Here is a 23,760-nt window from a genome sequence, read left to right as displayed (position 1 = left end):
GAGAAAGAAAACACTGATAATATCTGTCGGTTGTGAAAGTAGTACAGCAACAAGTTTAAGGTCTCAGAGTACAGCTGAAACTTACTAACACAACATGTAACATCGTAATAATGTTGAAACATCAAAAAGCCTCTCTGCTGACATAAAAATGATGTCACACAGCAAACGACACATTTGTTTGTTTCGTCAGTGCAGTTTAAAGTGAACCATGATTTTGTCTATCATAATTTATTGATTAAACTGTGAGTTGGACAAATGTTCAGTCTATAAAATGTCAGATTCCAGTGAAAACGACGATCTCAATGTCCTTCTGTTTTAACGTTTTCTTATCTGATAGCAGTTTGAAACTCAAAGATCTTCAGTTACACAACAGTTGTTCATTTTCTGTCACTCAACTAATAAGTAAATCAGCAACTTTGATCATTTGCATTTTGAAAAGCTGGGACCAGAAAATAGTTTGCATGTTTGACAAACACTGGACCAGAGACTGTACATAAAAGATAGAGGACGAAGCCTCAAACTGAGGATTTGCGTTGTCCCTATTTATGGGGGCAGAAGGCGGCTCTGACTCAAGAGACACTTGATGCTAATAGTGGAGTGATTTATATGTGAGAAAGCAAGCCTGTTCTAAAGGACACTGTGTCTTATCACAACAGGAAAACGTTTGCACATACCAACTTGCATCCATTTAAAGATATTCATGTTCTGTAAGATTTCTATTGACGAATGTATGAAAAGGATAGAAGTACGATTGCTGCAGCAAGGTTGTTGTGAAAAACATAACAGAAGCAAGCCACTACATCCAAGCGTGCCTTTATATGACTGAGTTAAGTGTTCATATCTCGCTCTCTGTAAATATCACCACGAAAGAACCACAATTCAGACGTTGCCTGTAAGCAGTTGCCTTTCCTTGCTCCACTCGCTGCCCAAGTCACAGATTTATCTTTAGAAAGTCTCTTTGCTCTGCTGTGACGACATTAAGGCGCTGTCCATAGCAACGGTCGCCGTGCCCACTGACTGCCACGGTGACTGCTGAACCCTCGCTGCTCATAATTGCCCAGGCCTTTGCAATTACAGTGCATAAGGTGTTGACATGCAGCCGCACGGCTGATCCAACCTTTGATAACATTTTTAAACGGTGTTATGAATGCTTGCGGACAGAACAGAGTGTCTTCCTCACTTATTTTCTAGCTCTGTCTCTTTTTCTTACATTATGCTCATTTGTTTTGTTTTTTTAAAACAAATGCATGTATAATAGGAACACCAAGCCCGTGAGCCCGTGTACTTCTTCCTCTATAGGGGCAACAAACACAGTGAAAGCAGCAGCTTTGTTTTGTCTCTCTTTTTGTGGTTACTCAGTGTGAGATTGTCTAAGCGAGCAAATTAAAATGATGCTGCAATCAAAGACTGTAGCAATGATAGTGGAATATTTGCATGTGATCCACTAACAAAGCGCCACTTTGTGAACACAGAGGCAGGCAGTTTGTTTCAGTAATGACCATCACAATGTACCAAGAGCAGCGCAAATTAGCAGGTTGCAAACAGGCAGACTGATTAAGGGAGCACATAATCTACTAACTAGACAGGTGCTGCTTGTGTAATTGTAATGTGACAAACATGGGACAGAGTCAGCACAGATTTCCAGCGTGTGCTTCTCTCCAGAAGAGCATATAGAGGACAGAGAATCGATATTTATTGATACAGGAGCATCAGAAAGTGAGCAGAACTGAGCTGGAAACGAGCTGCTTTGTTCCAAATAAGTTGTGTCTGACAGCTAACGTGATCATTATTATCATGACAAACAACAAATGCACACATGACACTCTGTAGGCAATAAACCTTTTTCTGCAAAATCTGAATTACATTCAGTCAGTGGCATTCTGTCAGGGAAAGCAAGGCAAGCAGTGATTGACCAGCAAAATTGAAAAATAGACATCAATTAAAATATACCAATTTCTCTAGTCCTTTAATCTCGCATAGCGTCCTGTCATAAAGCTTCTGTTTGCATCGATCCTTTACATTACTCCCATGTAATTGGCTATTGTCGCTGGAAGCTCCGCTTGCCGTGGATCCTCTTGGAAACTGTAGCGCGTCTCCATTTCATGGAGCCGAGAGGCCAGTGGGTTTTTTCTAGTAGCTTGCACATGTGCATTCTGGATAAACCTCCAATCTTTGATGAGTGACTGACAGGGGACCGATCTGTGACCAGCTCTGCTTTCTGCTTTATGTCCCAGCAGAGCTAGCATTAGCAGTTGGATGTCTTCTGTATTTTAGCCTTGATGATGGAGAGAAGAGGTCAAATCCAGTCTAATAAAAGAGGCGAGTGGAACATGTGCAGCCTTAGTCATCACTGTCAGATTAGCATATATGATAAATCCCCAGTTTAAGTTTAACAAGCAGTTTTCCCAACACATCTTCATTTTTCATTAATGCTTTTATCTGACAGTTAACGAGCAGTGATTTTTTTTTTATTAAAATATTTTAAAATAATTTTTCAAAAATCAAGACCTCGGCCTGTGTTTCTGAGCTCATTAGCAGCTTCTTTTTATATCCTTTATAGAATAAGATGAATTGCTGTAGATTAAACAGAGTATGACGTGTTTAAAATGAGCTCAAGCTCATTTACCACTGCTGGGGAACATTTTTCTCCAGAATAAATACTTTTTTATACATTATCTAGAACTTGCCAACACAACAGCTTTATGTGTAGTAAGGTGTTTTCATCCTGTTTTATTGCTAAAGTAATAGTTCTAAAAACCTTTCTCCACCACTTCATCTCACCTAACAGTAAATTATTGTTTGGTAATGTATCAAATTTTTATTTAGTTATGCAAGTATTAGTATTTTATAATTTTTCGGCCAAGAATTCAGTACGGAAAAGTAAAGATGTCCATGCAGAGTGCATGGAGGAATAAAGCCAGGTATTTTTGGTCCTTATTGAGGACCAAAAATATGCTTCTAAACATTCAGAGTCAGGACTCAGCTACAAACTAGAGGATGGACCCGAAGCTTTGGCACTGTACGTGTTGACAGCATCTTTTGCTGTCATTCTATATAAATACACACTCCCAGTGCCAGCTATCGCAGCCGAGTCAGGCTACAAGACGACTGTGTTAGTCAGGAACAATAAGCTAAATAATGGTGCAATTTTTGTTTTGTGCTACAGTTGTATATCTGATTCTTTCTCTGTTTTTATGGCTGTGTTGTGCACAAAGTGCTGTAACAACAAAGGCTGATTCTAGTCTAACTGTAGTCATCTTGTCTGTTTGTAACCATTTTAAGTCCTTTTGTGGTCTTTTTTTATTCACTGTGATTATTTTATGGTCAACAAAAGAATATTATTAGTTCCTTTATACGTGTCTGGGACCTTGATGGGTAACGGGCCTCTGCCCATTAGACCCTTTAGGTAATTCTGCCATGATAAGCAGCATTCTGTGTGTGCGTGTGTGTGTGTGTGTGCGTGTGCGTGTGTGTGTGTGTGTGTGTGTGTGTGTGTGCGTGTGTGTGTGACTGTGGTTGTTTCAAAAGTAATTCAGGAATAGTCGGATTGAGATAACTTTTCCTAAAGGTGACGCTGTATGTGTGCACGTGTCTGTATGTGTGTGTACATGCACACGTGTGTGTGTGTGCGTGTGCATAGTGAGCTTATTCAACCAAGGCAGCATTGTGGTTGTCACAGCAACAAAAATCCCATCACCCAACCTCGCAGACTCTCCTTCATTCCCCGTCATCTCATTCTGTCCTTGCATGTATGCAGAGTGTCTGTGTGTGTTTGTGTGTGTAAATGTGTGTGTGTGTGCATTTGTGTGTGTCTGTGTGTGTCCTTACAAACCTCCTCTGAGAATTCAGTGTGCTGAGTTAACAGAGAGGAAAGAGACAAGGAAAGATGGGAAGTGTGTGCGAGAGCGCAGCAGAGGAAACAGAAATAAATTGCAGTGCTGACCTATATTCTCGAATCCCGCAACCAGACGGTTCAGCGGCACAGATGTTCCCCCCCATCCCCGTGTTCCTGAAACCCTCTGCTGTGAAATCCAGCCACAACTCACCGATCGCATGGACGGCAGCAGCTCTGATTGAGTCCCACGTACGCCGTGCATCAGCGGGTGGTGTTTTTATTTGTTTGTGTGCGCTGCTGCAAGCATGTGTGGGAGGATCTGCACTGATTTATTTTAGTGTTTAAAGGAGCACTTCACAGATTTTCGTATCCATGTGTCAGAGTATGGACGCCGTTATACACTTGTCAATAATCTGCATCTTTTCATCCCTCCAAATCCTGAACGTGATGATGCAAGCACCGGCCCGAGCAGCAGCGTCTAATCTCACTGTCTACCAGACTCAACCTGCACTCTCGTTTTTTGTGTTATTGCACATTTTTATGTATTTTGTATTATTATAGAAATGCTCCCTTTTGCCTCGTAGAATCTAAACCCATTACAGAAAATCATATTTCCAACTTTTTCAGTTTGCTTTTGTTTCTTTATTTTTTCTTTCTTATTAATTTATTTTGTGTCTATGTGTGCTTTTGTGCCACTTTCACCATCCAGGGTGTCTTTGTGTGGCTCTTTATGGTTGCTTTTTGTCTCTTTGTGGTAATTTTGGGACTCTCTGTTGTTGTTACCAGTACATGTGTGATTATTTTGTCTTTTCTTGGTCATTTCTCGCATCTTATGTTAAAGAACCATTTAACCCAAACCGCAATTCTTTGTAAATGTCGTAAAAATAAAAACACAAAGCCCTCAAACTGTTGTCTGTATCCTTGTAAATCTGTTTCTTCATACTTCTGTTTCCTTGCTTCCTCATTTCATTTTTTTTCAGCTTATTTGCCTTTTAAAACAATATAGGAGTTATTACATAACCATTTGTTTTCTTTAATATATGATTTTAGTCAGAGAAACTGAATTTCTTTCTCTTATGTAAGAAAAACAACAATAAGTTAACCTTGCCACAGTTGTAAGGGGAGAAATAAGACATGCTGCATGTTACATACCTGGATCTTAACTATTACTCAGAGATGCACCGACAGAGTGGCCTCTGAACAGAATCGGCTGGTTTTTGGCTGACTGACTGTGAGTGGTTGATGAGCTGTCGCAGCCTGACGTGCACCTTCATAACTGTAACTGCTGCACCGCACATGGCAACAGGATTGTTCCACTCAGTAAACTATGTGGAAAAAAATGCTTGGGCACCGACACTTTACACCTACAGGAGCTCCTCGTTCATGCAAATCCATCCCATGATGCTCCAAGATCACAACTGATGTGCTGATGTTATTGTCACAGGAGGTTTGGAGGTCTTTAAACTCAGCACTCAGCGTCACCACTATGTGGGTCCTGAATGGTTTCCCTTTGGAATAATAGCACTCACAGTTGATCGTGGAATATCTAAGAGGGAAAGATTTGCCCCAATACTTTTGCCCATATAGAGCAGCTGTGCAAGCACAGCATATTAATCTGAGAAATAATATTTCTTCTGTGGAACAAAGTGACATATTTGAAGGCTGTGATTCTCACACAGTGGCTGATAATCAGCTAGTGTGTCATCTGTCTCCTCTCCTCATACCTCTGCCAATCAGAATCATCCTGTTTTAACCAACAAACCAACTGCAGGGCTGGTTTGTTGGTTGACAGGTGACCACACTGAGAGGACAAGTGAAAGAATTACCTGGCATAGTTAACAAGTCCAATCATGGATCTGTTGCTTACATGTTGGTGGAGATAACACAATACCACAAAAACATAAAGTTCTGCATGTACCTGTTATCTACTGCTGCATGCAGACTAAAGAAATACCATAATTTCACTCACAAAAGCTGACGCTCGTGTGTGGACTGTTCCACACCGCAACACCAGAATATTTCAGATCATTTCATTAGAATGCTCCAAAAGGCTCCAACTGTACAAACAAAGCAGTTTGTGACTCACGGAGGATGAAGGGATGAAGCAGACAGCCACCTGTGTCTGACACGTGTCTGTAAGAAGCTCCACCCCCAACACCCCCCCACACAGAGGTGGGAAACATGTAAGATAAAGAGAGATATGCTGTCATTCAGTTTTTATTTACAAATACTCAATTAGTCTGTGTTTTATTATAGACACGAAATAAAAATTCCATTCAAGAAAAACTACACAACTCATTATATTTGCTCTCATTTGTATTTCGTAGAGTGAAAACTCAAATCAGCCAAAATCAGATTTGGCAGATCGGACTGTAGGAAGTGCTTCTCTGCTGTTGCCACGCCTATTTTTTCAATAACCTTCCTATTAGTCTAAGCTGAGAGCGGGTGTTGGAACAAACGGTTGTGTGCATGTTTCTGCTTATCACATTTAAATGAAAAAGCACCTCTCCATAAAGGCAACAGCTTTGCTTATGTGCCTGTAATCTAAGAACAATAGCACGCAGACATCCACTCATGAGATGAGTGCAGGGAGGGGGGCTGGGCAGAGGGGTCAGAGGAAATGATGGGGTTGCTGAGTAATTGCTTTGTATTTCAGATGGGTGAGTGAACTCTGAGGCAGGAGATTACATGCAGCATCGTGAAAAGAGTCATCCTCTAGCCTGGTTTAGGCCAGCTGAGAGAGACATTGAGAGAGAGAGAGTGTGTGTGTGTGTGTGTGTGTGTGTGTGTGTGAGAGAGAGAGAGAGAGAGAAAAGCTTTGTTTTCCTGTGTGTTTGTGTCTATTATGAGTGTGTATAACAATGCAATAGCATTTTTGCAGTATGTGTGCTTGTGAAAGTGTGAAATTGTCTTTTTCCTCTGCCCATGGATTTCTGCACTCACTGATTTGGGCACGAGTTTACAAACCTTTAGTTCATACTTAATAACTCTGCATGTGAACAGCACAGAGCTATTGTTAATGGTCAACAATAACAGGGAATATAATCCTGTCAGGACCAATATAGTATGAATGTACATTACTGAAGCTCGGTTTGTAAGTGTGGCGCATGTTCAAAGAGCTAAATGATCAGAGAAGAGGTGCCTAAGACCCTCTCAGAGAACAAAACAGGCATCAGTGACAACAAACGCGGCATCTGTTGAATCCGAAACATTTTAACTAGCACAAAACAACGGAGGTGAGGTGGAGGTGGGTTGCAAAGCAGCAGAGGCACTAGAAACTGTGTGCAGGCTGAAGCAGTTTAGATACTAAACCCAGTATGAGATTTGCAAGTAGAATTTCTTTAAAGTTGGGCTACTAAGAGGCCTGTACGCTCCAGGTGTGCGTTTTAGCATAAACTATATGATTGCAATGTCTTATTCTTCTGTCCTGATTCCGGCTGCTTCCTTATTCACACACTGTCACATTTTTACGCTGGCTGCTCTTCCTGAAGCAACCTCAAACTGACTTGTGTCTCCTCTAAGGATCAAACTCTGCAGCTTTCACTTGTTACTGTACATCAAATAAATCTAATTTTAAATCATTAAAATTACTTTTACACTTTCACGTTATTTGCTTAGCTAGCTAGCATTAGATAATCGAATGTGTTCCATATAAAGATGGGGGACGTCCCTGGCAATGAATATATTAGTAAAGGTTTTACACAGCAGACCACCAGACAAAATTTGTGCAAAATATTTTTTACTCACCTATTCTTAATGGAGCTGTTAAAACCAAAAACATAATTTTACAGGACAAATTTTCAGATTTTTTTTTTTTTTTTGGATCAAGCTCCATATGACCAATCAGATCGCTCCATTTGGCAACAAGGGCAGAAGTAGCTCAAAACACACACTGGTAGTGAATTTTCAAATGATATAGAAACAGTAAAATAACACTGTTCTACCTCAGACACACAGATAGACGTTTATAACTGGCTCTCTGAAATGATTTGTCTGCCTCCTCAGATGTGGTCCCAACTCTGTCAACACGAGCTCAAACTGCCCCACTGACATCCTGAAATATGTAAGAAATGCTCCCTGCTGCTGCCTTCGTTTCATTCTTTTCTTGTGTAGAAAAATCGGGACCAGCTCATCATCGCTTCACATTGTTTTTTAAAACGACACATTTTTTTTACAAAAAGGCAAACCATTTGGTTTGTTTATATGTTACACGACAAATTTACATCCAAAAAATTTGGATGCCGATATAAAAATCTTATTGAGCTCAGCACTCCAGTAATTCAAATCACTTAAAAGTATTCTTCAAATAAGCAGTCAGCTCATCACTTCTGCTCTTCCCTGTTAGAAATGGGCAAATGACCCCCTCTGTGGTCTTGGGACATTTGTGAAGCATCTGCAAAGGCCTCTGATTGTACTGAGTTTGTTCCTTTGTTTTCTGCCCTGTTCTGTTCAAGCAGGCGATGTAATCAAGCATTAGAAATGCTTTTCCACTTGCCATTTACCGCTGGGGAATTTGCAGTCAGAGCCGGCAGGGATTAAACTTGCTGGTCAGAAAAAGAGTGCAAATGGTGTATTGATTAAGCGCTGATGCTGTATTGAAAGGCTATGCCGATAAAGAGGCAGGAGGGTAGAGGGGAGGCCTGTTGGTCTAAGGATGACTGTGACTCTGACTGATGGATACAATAATAAAAGGCTCGCCAAAGCGCTAGGCTATACTGTGAAGTCAGACGTGTTACTTCACTGAGAGATTTGCAAATTTTCTTGTACACCTGTGCCTGACCAAACTTCAAATAAAGTCTTTGAATTTCAATTTGCTCTGAGTGAAGACGGTTCTAACCTATCTATGTCAGTCGAGTAGATAAAGACCACCAACATCCTAACAGGGCCACTGAGCCAGAGCCTCATTATCCATTTTCTTCTGCTTATCCAGTTCAGGGTTGGGGGTGTAGTTAATTCATAGTATGACTAATTAATTACTGTTATTATTAAAAGATGTTAAGAAATGTTATAACTATCCCCACGCTCCTCCACAAACATCCATCAGTATCAATATTTATAATAGCTGACAAATTCTAATTTAAAAAGTAAGGATTTCATCCGTGCTCTGAGTGTTGACGTCGCACGGCTTGTCCACCAGAGGGCACTCTACTTTTTCCTGCTAGCAACAAGCACAACAACCAGAAGCTTTTTAACAGTAGCCTACCTTTTGTGCTCTTAGCTAAATATTAGTAGGCTATATTTTGCTAACTGCATTCAAAACTTTTTTGCACTACACCTAATTCAAGTTCAAAATTCTCCACCAATTTCAGATTCAATATCGGCGTTTATGGATGTCATAACTTGGGTTTTAGTTGTGCTACCGCTATAGTACACAGATGAGAGCGGCATGAGTGTAAAAATGGGGACTGAATAGTTAAACTGTCTTTATTCGTCACAACATTTCCTGCTCTGTCTCTCTGCTATGTCCTTCAGTTACATCACGCTGACATCTCACAACAATGAACAGATTTATTCTTTTCTGTCCATTTCCTTTAATGATTCATTCACTCTGGTGTGCCTCTCTTCTGGCCTCGCCATTCTGTCACATCTGTCTGTTTTTTTGACATATTAATTACAGACACTCCAGCATTAAAGGAAGGTCTCCAAGTTCAAACCCTTTTTCAAACTGTCCGGCCTTTCATGCTTCTCACTGGCAGCAGATGTGGAACGTTGGAAGTAATGAAAGCAATTAAGAACTGAAGAAAGCCTTTTACATACAAGACCAAAGCAAAGCAGAAAAAAACACAAGTGTTATGAAACAAGACTGGTTTCTGTTACTTAACTTTTGCAGGCCACATTTTTATGTCCATACAAAACCGTTTCCTGCCTTGGATACGTCGGAGTGAACACAAAATGCATTTTCAGACTAAATGCATAATCAGACTATAAAACATCAAAAAGGTGGTCTGTGACATGTTTGAATGACCAAAAATCCAACCCCACAAATATTGATTGAGAAAAGCCGATATTATAAGCATTTTTGAGCTATTTTTAAATGTATGAAGCCATTAAACAGCTATCAAAATCTGCTTTGAAGTTTGCAGGATCACTTCTTCTTTAAACATGAAACACTTCATCACGCCGCTTGTTACTGAATATCCAATACCCGCTGCAGACACAACACAGCAGTTCCTCGCTGTGGGGTCCGACTCGCACAGATGCCCGTTGCCATGTGTTCTGTCAGCAGAGGGCTAGTGAGATGAAGCTGCTGCAAAAACATGAATGAACGTTGTAAAAATCCCCAAATCCAGACTCAAGCAGAAGCCACGTGCCGCGGCTCAGCGTGTGGCCTGTTTGACCTCCACCTGCTGGGGACCGAACATGGATGCGAGGATGAAGCAACCTAACGCGATCTTGAGGCAAGACGTGAGGCGAGGTTACATTAAAATGCAATTGCAAAGCTCGTACTGGACTGTGTCGTGATAAACATTAGCCTGGATCTCTTAGCATCTGAATAGCTCAGCACACACACACACACACACACACACACACACACACTTTTGCGTTATCACTGGCCTTTACTTGAATTTCAAAGACACAATCTGTTCTCCCTTGTGATGATGATTTTGAGGCTGGCGTTGCTCTCCCCCTGCGCTCGCTGTCTACCGTGTTCACAAACACACACCAACCTCCCAAGGGCAAAGGGATGGAGGCACCTGTGGCCTGTCTGATTAACAGACATTTTCCACAGCAGATGTGTTTTCATCGAAGGATAAAACAAGGATTTGTGTATGTAGACGTATAGATACTGTTGGATCCTTAGAGGGACAAAGTGAGGATTGCTACTTCAGTCCCAGGTTGATACCAAAGGTAGTAGAGGCACCACAGATGACGCACGGACATGTTTGTCCTTGTAATAAAAAAGGTGACTTATCTAAGTAGCTAAAAGTACCGAAAGGACATCCCAGCGCTGTCTTTGGCTATTTTGTAAAATAATGATGACATCTGCATCTCTGGACATTTGTACAAGGAGCCCAAACTTCAAATGAGCTTCCAAATGTGGTAAAGCAGAGCCCTCATATAAAGAGAGGCAAGCGATTATATGGAAGGATTCTTATATTTACATCTGTATTAACCATTAATCCTGTTGCACTGGCACAGGTGCACCGTAGTGTCTTCAAACGTTCTCTTGTACTTCAGCAACGTCTATACAGCAAATCTGACAGCAGATTCATAGAGAGCAACAAACAAATCATAAACTGCCTGTTTTAAAAAAGATGGTCAGTCCGTTCTGGCGAACTCGATCGAGCTTTTCCAAGTCGCACCTGTGGCTCTTATGTTTTCGTCTCAGACTCCTAAACAGACCTGATTTGCAGGAGATATTCCTTCAAAGCCCATTTTATTATTGCATCTGTGTAATGCTACAGTTAAGCTTCATAATAAAAAAATTTAATTAATCCATTTTACCAAGAAATGTGGCATTTTCATGGTCCACAAAAGCCACAAATGAGCATTCGTTTGAAGTGTGAGTATTTTTATCTGCTCTGGTATTTAAGAGTTTCCCTGTTTTTTTGGAAAGATTTTTTTTTTTAAAAACCATTGCTGAAGGATCATAAAGTGTGTTTGAAGAAATCCAGCAGAACATGTACAGAAATTGCTCTTTTGTCCATATTTGTCCACAAAATCAAAACAAAGTAACTCATGTTCTGTCAGAACTGCTACTTTTCACCTGCATCACAATCTTTTTAATTCAGCTTTATTTATATAGCAGAAAATCACAACAACAGAGTTTGTGAGGTTGATGTCAGTGTGAGAGGAAACTTAGCAAAGCTAACAATGACGTGAAATTGCAATTTGAGAAAATTGACACAACTAGTTCATTTTAATAACGACTAACTCAATTTAGCGATAGCGCCACAAATAAGTAAAACCCTGTGTCCAAACACAAGGACGTGATGGACGCAGCTTTTTACTTATAAAAACTAGTGCGGGGTAATCCTAGCTTGGATCCATGTGCTTCCCAGACTGTATGTAATACTGTAGAAGCAGAAATAGATGATCCTCAGCTCTAAACATTTAGAGTGACAGCCTGCAGGAAAAACCCAAAGTTCTACACCGCGCTCACAGCTGGGAGCTGCCCCCTGGGGGAGCTGCAGACTTGCTCTGATAACACTTTAAATTAGCATTCCCAGCAGCAATCATTGCAGTCATGTCAATAAATAAATAGTGTATACCATAAACTTTATATTTAAATACTTTCCTTCCTAAATTTAAGCTGTAAAACAGATACAGATACATGAGCAATATGGTGAGCTGATAAAACATTTTTTCCCATCACTATGTTGTAACTGCACCTCCCTGACAGTAGTTTTTAAATACACACAGAGGCTTGTCAAAATTCAGTTGTATCTGTCTTTTGCCTAGAATACAACAGAAGAAGGACGGGCAGAGCATTTATTGTGACAGAGAGGATGTTGGGATTGGGTGAGATGGAGGCAGATGAGCCCAAAGGAAACATGAAGACTACAGACACAGCAAACACCGGCCACTAAGAAAAAACACATATTCCACTCCCCAACCAGTTGCCAAGTGGTTGCTGCAAAGAGCGTGCTGCACCGCTGCAACCAATGCATTTGAAAAGGCGGAACTTTTATTTTCAAAAGCAAACTCCTCAGTTTCTGCTTTCACACTTTTAAGAGGTTTCAAACTGCTTGCAGAGTAGCAGACATGTTGTCATTTTCCATACTGACTGCTGCCAACTGCAGCAATCTGCAGGCAGCCTTGTACACCTCTTTAGTACGAAATTAATGGCAGCAACCTCCACGCCAACCAGTTACAGTCATTTTTCCCTAAAGACCAGCGGCTGCGTGTGAGGCCTTTGATTACAGACAGCAAGGTGAGACATACTGCTTTGAACATTAAGATTTAATTGTGATGTTTTTGTCACCCTGCTGTTTCCAAAGAAAGAGAATCTGCTAGATGGGGTCGACCTCAGGTAATTAGAGTAATAAATCCTTTACGCTGTCTGATTTCAAGGGCAGTTCTTTTGATTGCTGGAACGGTTCAAGGCATTTGGTAATAAATGTGCAGAGAAAGGAAGAAAACAAATCATACTGTGCAAAATAATGTTATGTAGTTACACTACCAGGACTATAGTATTATGTAGCATGATGCTACGTGCTAACAGCTTAATTGAACTTTAGGATGTGATCTGATGAGAGTCCTGATCAGAACGACAGTGTAACGGTTTCCAAGCTCCGTGATTACATAAAGCATCTGTGCACGACGGGAATAAACACAAATTCCCACCTGACAAAAAAGTTCCTGCTAATCTTTAAAAAACAAGTTGTGACCAAAGATTTTCAGGTCAATGAATAAATAAGAATAAAACAGAGCTAAAAAAGCAGGCAACAGTGATCTTTTGATCTTTTCTATTAAATACAGACAGTTTCATGTATGGTTTTGGCTGACGGTGAAAAGCTCTGTGACGCTGACCATTTTGAGCCGGGATGGACTTTTTCTGACAGATTACGGGTGTTTTCTTGCCGGGGCCCTTTGCAGTGGCACCCCACTGTGCGCTCGCAGTGGAAATAAATGAGGGTCCTGGATTTTCTGACACAGCTCTATTGTGGTTCTAAAAGCAGCCAAGAAAAAACACCGCTCCCCAGAATAAAACCCAGCCGAGAAAAGTTATAAACCAAAAGCCGTGCTAAAGCGTAGACGGATGAAAAATGGCAAAACTCGCTCCAAAAGCAACCAGTTTTTTATTACAGCATTAAAACGGTGACATTTTGGTCAGAGCTGACTTCCCCACATGCTATAGACCATACATTGTAAGCTTATCTTCCTCCATGCTTGACTGCACAGAAATCCCAAAGCTGACAACAGACTGACGCGAACTTCTTCCACAGACACAATGACTACTGTCAGTCGTGTCCTCCTGGAAAAACAGTAACTTCTTTTTTTCAAATTCCTGCTTGCCTTAATTTTTTTTATTCCTGTGATATTCCATTAGCTTCACCATTTTAGCCCAAAAGAACCAGTTCAGACCACACCCATATGAAACCACCACAGCAGTAGAAGGGGTTCCCACATGTGTCTCTCCAATCACCAGAACAAAAATGTACTTTATCACATATATGACAAATCTGACGTTGTCTCTGCAGTTATAGTAAGAATTTTATATAATTTCATTGATGTTTCTGAGAGTTTTTGTTACATATAGCTGAAATATGGCATGATCATACTGTTTATAAGGCCACTCCTGCAAATCAGAATCCCAGAGGAAATTATGTGGTAGTTCCAAGACAGTAAGAACAGTAACTAACTAAACTACATTAAATAATACCACAAATTACAAAGTTACCAAATATAGCAAAAGAGCTCTAATAGATACAAATAGCTCTAATTATAAATATATAGTATATGACACAAATGAAATATATGAGGTGCCACTCTTATACTGGACTTTGCTATTTTCTTTTCGAGGATGTGCAAATAGTAAGTTGTGTGCAAAAAATGCACTTCTTTGCAGTCATTTTTCCTCTTGATAGGTGTTTCATGATCACTTTGTCTCTTTGTCGATGTTCCATAGAAGCCTGATTGCCCAAAAGCTCCTGAGGCTTTAGGACTGATGTGGAGCACATATTAAATTTGATTCCATCTGGTCATTTTTCTCTGTAGAGTTTTTAGCCTCTCCTTTGGCCGTTTTACACCTCTTTGTAATCGTACATCCACAATCTTTTTCAATTTTATTGATGCTATATGCTTCTTTTTATGGTTGTTTTGCATCTCTTTAATATTATTTTGTGTGTCTTTGTGACAGTTGTCCATCTCTTTGTAGCTAGTTTACAACCTTCATGTCACTTTTTCTGCTGTTTTGTAGTTGGAGCTGTTTTATGACTCGGATAATTTTGCATGTTTCTGCAGCTCTTTGCATCTGCCCTGCATCTCTTCAGAGTCACGTTACATTGTGTTATGGAAGTTTGGGATCTGTCTGTAGCTGTCATGCATCTCTTTTTAAATACTCTCCATCTCTCTGTCACGATTTCTGCCTTCTCTATGAGCATTTTGTATGTTCGAAGCTTTTTTGCATCTCTTTATATTTATTGTCCATATCTTTGTAACTGTTTCTACTTTCTGTATTGATGCTTTGCATCTCTATTTTGAGCTTATTTGTAGCTGTGGGCGTTTTATTTTTCTGTGCATTCGTTTTGTGTCTATGATCTCTTCGCATATCTTTATGGTTATTTTGCATCTCATTATGGACATCTTATTTCTCTCTGTAGCTATTATGCACAGTCTCTTTATGGACATTTTGTATTTTTGCATAACTTTATGTTTATGGTTGCTTTGTTTCTCCTTTCTCCAGTGATTTTGCATCTCTTTATGGACACTTTGGATCTCTTTGTGGTTTTTTTGTGGTGGACTAATGGACCTATGTTCCCCTTAGCCTTGTGCACAGCAGGCCCTTCAGTAATCCTTCCATTCTTTATTGTAATGGTGAAGGTACTGGTGTGAGTCACAAGCTTAACTTGGTGAACTCTACAGAAACCCAATAGATCTGCTGAAAATCAAAGGTTGTTCAGCCGTGACCATGCTTCTGCTGCCTGTCTGTTAAATATTTCCGTATTTTTGCTCATTTCTTCAGTTTTACATGCCGATCCTCCAACCTGGCTATCTGTTCACACTGATATGAGAGCACATTGGAGTCACCGGACAATGTAGGCCAGGTGCAAACAACATATATACTGACATCCAACTTGTTATTCTCTTTCCATGAGCCAGTCAGAGCGCTGATAATGAGAGCCTGGGGACCAGGCTGAGGCTGCTTTGTGTAATGGAGAGAAGACAGAGTGTTTATAAGGTTCCTCAATTACTTATTAAATATTTGAATACACAAAGTTATACTACATCCAAAGATGGATATGTGGCTAAGCGTTGTTTCTGGTGGGTAAGGTTGGCTAAACCCCCAGACGTTTGCACTTGTATTTAAAAAAGATGACTCCGTTTGTGCAGTTCATACTACTAATCAACTGAAATCACATTTGTTATATATGGTCATAAACCATGTATAACCAATGTGATTTGGTCATAAACTCAAATGAGTTTGACATGGCAGGTCTACACAGCTTATAATGTTACATGACCAGCTGTAAAATAATAATGATGATAACAATAAATTGTGTTTTAACACCACTGAAAGCCGTGAAATTGGCATTTCTAAGTGCAAATGACCCTCTAAGATTTCAGAAGGATCAGATTTTTGTGCCAGCTGATTCTCTTTTCGTCTCTGAAGTGCTGCTGTTCCTTCTAAGCGCCACAGGAAACAACCAAACTGATATTCACTGTGAGTGTGTGGAGGCGCCCGACATCAGACCTACATATACCTGTGAGTGTGCAGCTGTGTTCAGGCGCACACAGACATATTGTGCAGGGTGTTAAGCCGATGATGAGCAGCCCTGAGCAGCCCTCTCAGCCCTCCTCCCCCCCCCCCATCCTCCCTCCCTCTCTCTCTCCCCTATAATCGCTGGGCTAATTGACCCAGCCAGATTTGGCAACAGGCTTATTAGAGTCATTTCACACAACAAGCAATGACCTACGCAGACGGCGCAGCGGTGACTATGTTCTCCCCAAAACATCCGCACACAGAAATGAGCTTTAAACACATTTCATCACCAATGATGAAACATCGACATCTCCACTTTCTTGCAGAAAAAATTCATCCAGTGCCCCAGATTTTTTTTCCTACAGCCAGCGGAGAGAACGTGAAGCACAACATGTTTTCCATACAGGGCAGTCTTATTTTTCTCAGACAAAAGCCTCCTTTCTGCTTGTTTCTGAGTGCGTCCTCGGGCTTAACTTCCCCGTGATTGCGGTGAAATTTATGGGCACCGCATTGGTGTCGTTCAGCAGCCTACCTGCAGGTAAACAAGGTAGGTGTCTGGCAGTAGGAGCAGGTGTCCGTGGGAATGTGTTCGCGCGTTTTTGTGTGATGATTAATCCGTCAGCCGTCCCCCAAATATCTGCTGGTTAACAGTGTGTGTGTGTGTGTGTGTGTGTGTGTGTGTGTGTGTGTGTGTGTGTGTGTGTGTGTGTGTGTGTGTAGCCTGCAGACCTTACCGCTGTGCGCGCTGAACCAGCGGGGTGCGATGTGCAGGGGCAAGGTGTCAGCCAGCGACCCCCGGGACCCCAGATACAGCACCCCGTCTGTGTGGTGCCCTCCGCCCCCAGTGTCCTGGTAGCCGGTCCCGTGAGGAGCCGCGGTAGTGCCCCCTGACCCCCCTCCGGCTCGATCCGAGTCCGTTCCTCTTGGGGTGTAGAAGCCGAAGGGCACGGCGGGACTGTGTTCGATGCCCATCCCAGCCACGGAGCTCACCGAGCGGCTCCGTAGGCCCATGGTGCCGCTCGGCCGGTAGTGACCAAAGTGGGCCGAGGGTGGCACCGCGCTGTCATCCGTAGAGACACCGGGAAAAGCACCCCGGGGCCGCCCCGCCGTGCTCTGCTTTCCCCCCATCCAAAGCGGGGAGAGGAGTGGGTGGGGGTTCTGGGTGGGTACAGGAGGGGGCTCGGCTCGATCCGCAGAGGGCAGGCTGTGCCCCCCTCCCCTCGCTCCTGTCTGTCTGTCGGCCTGCCTGCCTGCCTATCCGTCCGTGTGTGTCGGCAGGCTCGTCAGCTCTGACTCTCCGCAGACGCAACAGCCCGTTTCCCTGCTGAGCGGAACATGAGCCAGCCCTGACGTCTGGATTCACCTCACCCGCACACACCACCGGGAGGGACGAGCGGAGAGCGTTTGACTGACGCCGAAATCCGCGCTCCGCGAACAGATGCGCGCGCTGCGCTGCTGCCCTACTGTCCCGGCTGGTTAACGCGGCTGTCTCATCGCAGGCGGCCGGCCCGGATCACAGCAGCGCCGCAGTGTTCCCTCCGCTGCTCTGCCCTCATCTGATCTCAGACATCGTGACAACTGTTGCTGTCTGTCTGACCGCCAGCAAAACGACGGTCTGTCTCTGACACACACACACGCGCACACACACAAATAAATGACGTCGTCCGTCCGGTCTGGTGGGCTCGCTTTTTTTCCCACCCCCCGGAGATCGGGGTCACAGTGAAGCCGCTCCCCTGCGCTCAGATCGGCGCTCCGCTCCTCTCCGCTCCGCCTCAGCCGCTGCTGCTGGCCAGACAATGGACGCACTTAGTGCGCAGGCTCGGATCATAAATACAGACAGTATGGGAGACAGATGCACGCCGTTTCTAATTCCCCGACATGGGATTGGCCTGTTTTTCTTTCTTTTTTTTCACATGTTGGATTATGGGGCATTTTAGGACAGGACAGGTGTGACGGTGGTGGAGGGGGAACGCACCAGGTAGAAAAAGCAAACAAACAAAGGAAACAAAAGAACTGACATAAAAATACATAAAGACAGAATCATTTTAAACTGCTCTGACAGATCGCTCGTTAGTTATCGTCCAGTATCTGGCCTGTCACAGATATATCGGCTCTAGCTATAAAGTTTCTACATTATCAGACAGTCACTTTGTGGTTATAGTGGTATCGTGCTGGATTTTGGACGAATTGAGGAATAACTATCTATATGAGAAATTAAAAAATGTCACGAAACAGTCTGAAAATGATTTGAAAATCCAGTCAAGTCTTTAAGTTCTGATGATTTTCATGGTGGGCTGACCTCCAGAATAAAGTCCGTACAGCAGCATTAATATGTTTAATTCCACTGACATCCTTTCAGTTCACCTTTGCAAGGTAAAAGATGCAGCAGGATGTGGACCGAACCACTTTGAGGTTTATGAAGGGGAGTCCTTGTTTGTTAAAACTTTGAACTCTATTGTTTTTACAACTCCAGAGCTGTATATCATATTTTTGTGTTCACCATTATAAACTTATCATTTACAGTGATGTACTGAGGAGGACAGCACTGTATATAAACAGTCACAGGTCTTAAAGACTCTGGATTAAAACATTCTGGGAATATATCTGAAGGGTTGGTGAATCCCCTCTCAGATTAAATTCTTAATTAAAACATTAATTAACCCCTTTTCTTCTGCATCGTCGATGCTCCTCTGCTGCTGCCCCACAAGGTCAGGCCTTAAGTCTTTAGTCCTGCAGACTGATGTCATTACCAGGCTATTCACAGATTTTGCCACCATCCTGTATGCTAAGTTATTGGGATCACTGGTGACCATGTTTGGTTTGGGATTTGGCCTGCTCCGTTTAATCCTGCATGTGTGTGTCTGTGTGTGTAATTAGGCTGGTTATATTCTCCTTGGCTCTTTGTTCTTCCACAGTAAAACGAAGTCAGACTCGTGCAGCCTTCTTGGGTTTACTACCCAATAAGGTAAACTATTGTTGAGTACTTACAGTACAGTAGGTGTTAATCTATCCCGCTATAATGACAGCAAGCCTATAAATGGATCCCTCTCTGCTCCACAGGCATGTAAACACACACAAAGCCAGACACACACAATCAGCTCCAGATGATTTAAAGCACCGTTGCAAAATAGTGGAATAAGGGATAAAAACAAAAATACAGCTTAAAGTAAAAAATCTCTGAAATGAGGGGCAAAGGTCAAAATACAGGCCACATTATTAAATCAGGCTAATGAATACATTTTTAAAGAAACAGTGGTAATGTACAGCTCCATGGTTAGCTACTATTAATAAATAATTATCTAAAGGCACCAAGTTATGATGACATATTGTGACTGTTCTAGACAAAGGAATAATATAGAGTACTATAGCCCTTTATTGTCATTGTACATGTACAACACAAACTGTGAGGGCTCCACATGGACTCACAATAATTAAAAAAAAACTGGGTAGAAGGAGTTGGGGGTAATATTTCGAGAAAAATGTTTTTTAGGGCTTAAAGTCATACATTTATAATAAAACACTGAGAAATCTTAGAGGAAGATTAAAAACCTGAATATTCTATAACATTACAAAGGCTGCTGTCCAGACCCTGCAAATTCAAGGAATATGGGAACCAGAACAACAGAAATAATAAATATAAATGTAAAATTTATTTTCTTCCAAAGAAAATAAAGACTTTTATTTATTTATTTTATTAATTTCAGAATAGCCCCACGTCTCATCCCATTACAGCTGCTGTGATAGGCTCTAATGCAGTACTAAGAAGTAATAAATAAGCAAATATGGATTCAATTAGTCAATTAGACATGAAATATTTAATTCACTTGTAGTTTTGATTTTCAGTATTAATGCCATAAAGGTAATGGATAAACGATTAAAACAGTTATGATGACAGCATTCAAAATGTAAAAACAGTTAACTAAATGTAAAGCATATAATAACAAAGCAAAAAATAACAACATGGGTTTTTGGATAATGAGCCATGTTAGATAAATATAAAACACTGAAACATGAGCAGTGTGTTGGTGATTATACTAATTTGACAGGTCTGGATAAAAGGCCCAAAATGAGTAGAAATCACTGGTGTAGAGGTTTAACATAAGATCTTAGTAACACGGATAACAGACAGCAGCACACACAGAACGTAAAATGAATAAAAGAAACAAGGTTTGCTACACAGTCTCCACACAGGAAGTACAAATTAGAAGAGGAAAAACTGCTTTTTGACACAGAGGATAAGAAATCAACTTGTTAGTAAAACTAAAATGCTTCCCTTGCTTCTCACTCTCTCTCTCACACACACACTGCATCAGTATAATAAAAAAAATATCAAGCTCACAAAAACACTGTGTAAGCAGGTTCTCAGCCAGTTTTCTTTTTAATAGTTCCAGCGAATCCATAACCAAGGAAATTTTAGTGCCACCTTTTAACAAGTTGCCCATATACATTTATAAAGGAAACGTGACTTCTAACTTTATTTAATGTTAACAAATTTGACACGTTTGATCCGCAGCTGTGAAGAATCTGAGTCAAAAATCTGTTTATTAAAGTATAACTAAACCATAACTCTCAATGAGTGGATTACCAAAAATACCCTAATGAAGCAAAGGATTCATTAACACCCTTATTAACATTCTCAACATATCATTATTAGTTAGTTTAGTCATAAAAGGCCACTTAACAGAGGTGGTGGTGAAATCTGGATTACCAGCCCATTTGTGCTATATTTGTATAATTTTTTTAGGTAAAAGGGGGAGAAAATAGCGTTTTTCTTTTGCATGTGTGGATTTTTTTCAAACCCACATGAAATATAACTTTAGAATGTATATTGCACTTATTTATTTTCTTCTTTTGTCTTTTTAAATTAATGCATGGTCTCTTTGTGATCATTTTGTGGTTGTTATTAATTATAAGTTTCAATGCATCTTTTTTAAAGGCCTCCTGAACCATCGTCAAGGATTTCACTGAAAACAAATATGACTTATTACAGAGGCTGCAGGAAATAGTCACTGAACTGTAGACTGCTTAAACAGCTATGCAAATCAATAAGAATAAAATAAACAGAACTCAGAGTGAGCTATAACAAAGACACACAGTGTTTTTATTTAAAAGGAGATTTGATTGTAGCTCAGTGGCTGTGCGAGTGTGTTAGTGCTCTTCACGTCTTTCTTAATGTTCAGTTAGTGGCTGCAAGCTGGGAAAACAATAGTTACAAAGCTGCCGAGGCAGAAATGAGCATTATATTTTGATCTTCTGGCTGACACACTGCAGGTTTGTCTCTCAAGGATGCACCACTGACACCGTGTGGTGGTGTAGAGTGTTGCTTCATTACAGACAGAAGGAAGAAATCCAGGTACAAAGAAGCCTGAAGGTTCATTTGGCTCTCATAATTTTCTTGTTTAATGGCTGCGAGTTTGTGACATAAAACACAGTGAATCCAAATGATGGCAATTTAAATTACTTGAAGTTTGCTCGCTTCCTTGAAAGCTGCCTCCATTCCGGTTAGCGGACAGTGAGATGAATATCGCTCGATGAATTTAACATGCTGAAAAGCTAACATGTTTGCTTTTCTCACTTTTATGTAGCTTCTTAACAATAGCCAACTTTGTAGAGTTCAAATGCAGCGCTCCAAATTATTAGAAGTTACTGTACTTTTGTCATTAATGACCTCCTGACAACCTATATCACGGGGGTCAAAGATAAGGCCTGGGGCCTAGAATCAGGTCGTCAAAGATGGATCTGTCCCACTGTATAGCTTTGAAAAATGTGAAAGAGGGCAAAGATTTTGGACTTTTAAATATATCTTAACAGGTTTTTCAGCTTTTCCTGCTGATGCAGACCTCACCCATGGACATTCATCCTTCATTACATTCTGTGAATTAACAAAAACTGTCAGTGTTATAATCACAGGACAATCTGGCCAATTAGCCATGGAACTTTTTCTGCAATTTTCTGTAACTCGTGTCGTAGTTGATCCCCAAACCGTCGTGCTGACAGATCTCTTTCATTTACTAGCAGCTTTTCTTTATGTAGGTCATCATGGTCAAGGATTTCACTGAAACCATTGCATACTGTGATTTATTTAAAGTATACAACATATAGTCGCTGAACTCTAGAAACTCTTTAAACAGCTATGCAAATCAATAGAATAATGGAATCCCGTGTCAAAATGCTCATCTGCAGTTAGGTAAAGTGTTTACAAAAGTAAAAACATAATAAACTGTAGTTTCTAGTTTCAATGAAATGTATTCAGCACACAAACAGGTTCAACAGCACTTGGAGTGATTCCACATATTAGACATTAATTTTAAAGACACAAAAAGAAAGGATCTGTGGAAGATAATCTTTACATAATGCATGCTAATCTGCAACAACAAACCAGGTCTTCCTTAAAAACTTAAATTTGGAGTTAGCAAAAAGGATTTTATTAACACTCATCATTTTCCAAGAGTCAGGTTTTCTGGTGCATGTAGGAACATTCGTGAGAAATCCCACAAAACACATGTAGCTTTCTTGATTTAACTGAATTTGTAAATCACTGCTTCAATGATTTCATATGTTTGCTCACTCTAAACCACTTGTGCTCCTTTAACAGAAGTGCTTCCACAAACTTCACTCTGATGATGTAATCACTCAGATGGACACGCTGCTCATGGCTCTTCTCGCTGCAGGATTTTCCCAGGATTCATCAGGTTGTTTGGGTCGAGGGTGTCCTTGAGACTCTGCATGACCTGGATGCCCACAGGCCCCATCTCCTCGCACAGCAGCGCCCTTTTTCCTAAACCCACTCCATGCTCCCCTGTACACGTACCATCCATGGCCAAGGCTCGTCTGGAAGAAGCAAATACATTTTTTAGGAGCAGAAAGTTTGAAAGTTTTCTGAAACCTTTACATATGTTTCAAAATTTTTCACTTTCTATCCACAAACATTCATACGAAAGTAATCGCTGTGAGCCAGAAGCTCAGGCTTCAGGCTGTTTTTTCTTGGCTCTATATGACGCAATACAGAGTGTATATTTTTAATATGGCCAATTCATGGTCCACAGCACAGAAGCCCCACCCACCTGCTGTTGGAAAAGGGGCAGCCAATCAGAAGAAAGATGGCTTAAAAGGAGAAGGACGGGAGTTAGAGTTGTTTCGTGCATTGGAGTCTCCGCTGCCTTCGCTCAGGTCTAATTCAGGTGAGCTGTGGCTTTCTTCCATCTAATCCTCTATGCCATTACCCTCTGTGGTCTGAGCCTGACCCTGGCATAGCTGGTGGTGTTTAAAGTCTTTGAAAACAGATTTTGAGAAGATTGTATTGGTATATAGCTAAAACCCTCCATCTATAGAAAGACAGCCCACAAGTCTTTGCAAGTCCCAAGACTTAAACGTTTGGCCCTCTGGAATCAATATTAACCGAGAGAGATGGGCGAGAGCGTGATTCCAACGGGGAGGAATTTGTTTGAAGATAAGCAAGCGGAGTAAGGAGGATTACGGCGAGTGTGGGGAGGATTAGGGTGAAGAAAAACGTGTTGAAGAGAGACTGACAATGAAGGTAATAACAAGGAAAGTTGCT

The 23,760-nt window shown here is 41.2% G+C and overlaps 2 protein-coding genes across 2 annotated transcripts in view; both read right to left on the bottom strand.

Annotated features, from left to right (window-relative positions):
* Positions 1-18,008, bottom strand: part of znrf1 (zinc and ring finger 1) — a 71,059-nt gene extending 53,051 nt beyond the window's left edge. The window contains exon 1 of the mRNA XM_063477611.1: positions 16,937-18,008. Coding sequence (XP_063333681.1) covers positions 16,937-17,330 — 394 coding nt within the window. The 5' untranslated portion in view covers positions 17,331-18,008. The remainder of the gene's footprint in view (positions 1-16,936) is intronic.
* A 1,908-nt stretch (positions 18,009-19,916) lies between these two features.
* The window catches only part of ldhd (lactate dehydrogenase D), a 56,050-nt gene continuing 52,206 nt past the window's right edge, over positions 19,917-23,760 (bottom strand). The window contains exon 11 of the mRNA XM_063477610.1: positions 19,917-23,033. Within this exon, the coding sequence (XP_063333680.1) occupies positions 22,853-23,033 (181 nt within the window). The 3' untranslated portion in view covers positions 19,917-22,852. The remainder of the gene's footprint in view (positions 23,034-23,760) is intronic.

This window comes from Pelmatolapia mariae, linkage group LG7 (assembly GCF_036321145.2).
Source record: "Pelmatolapia mariae isolate MD_Pm_ZW linkage group LG7, Pm_UMD_F_2, whole genome shotgun sequence".
Taxonomy (NCBI): domain Eukaryota; kingdom Metazoa; phylum Chordata; class Actinopteri; order Cichliformes; family Cichlidae; genus Pelmatolapia; species Pelmatolapia mariae.
The sequence above is the reverse complement of the archived record's forward strand: the minus strand, read 5'-3'. Positions and strand labels throughout refer to the sequence as shown.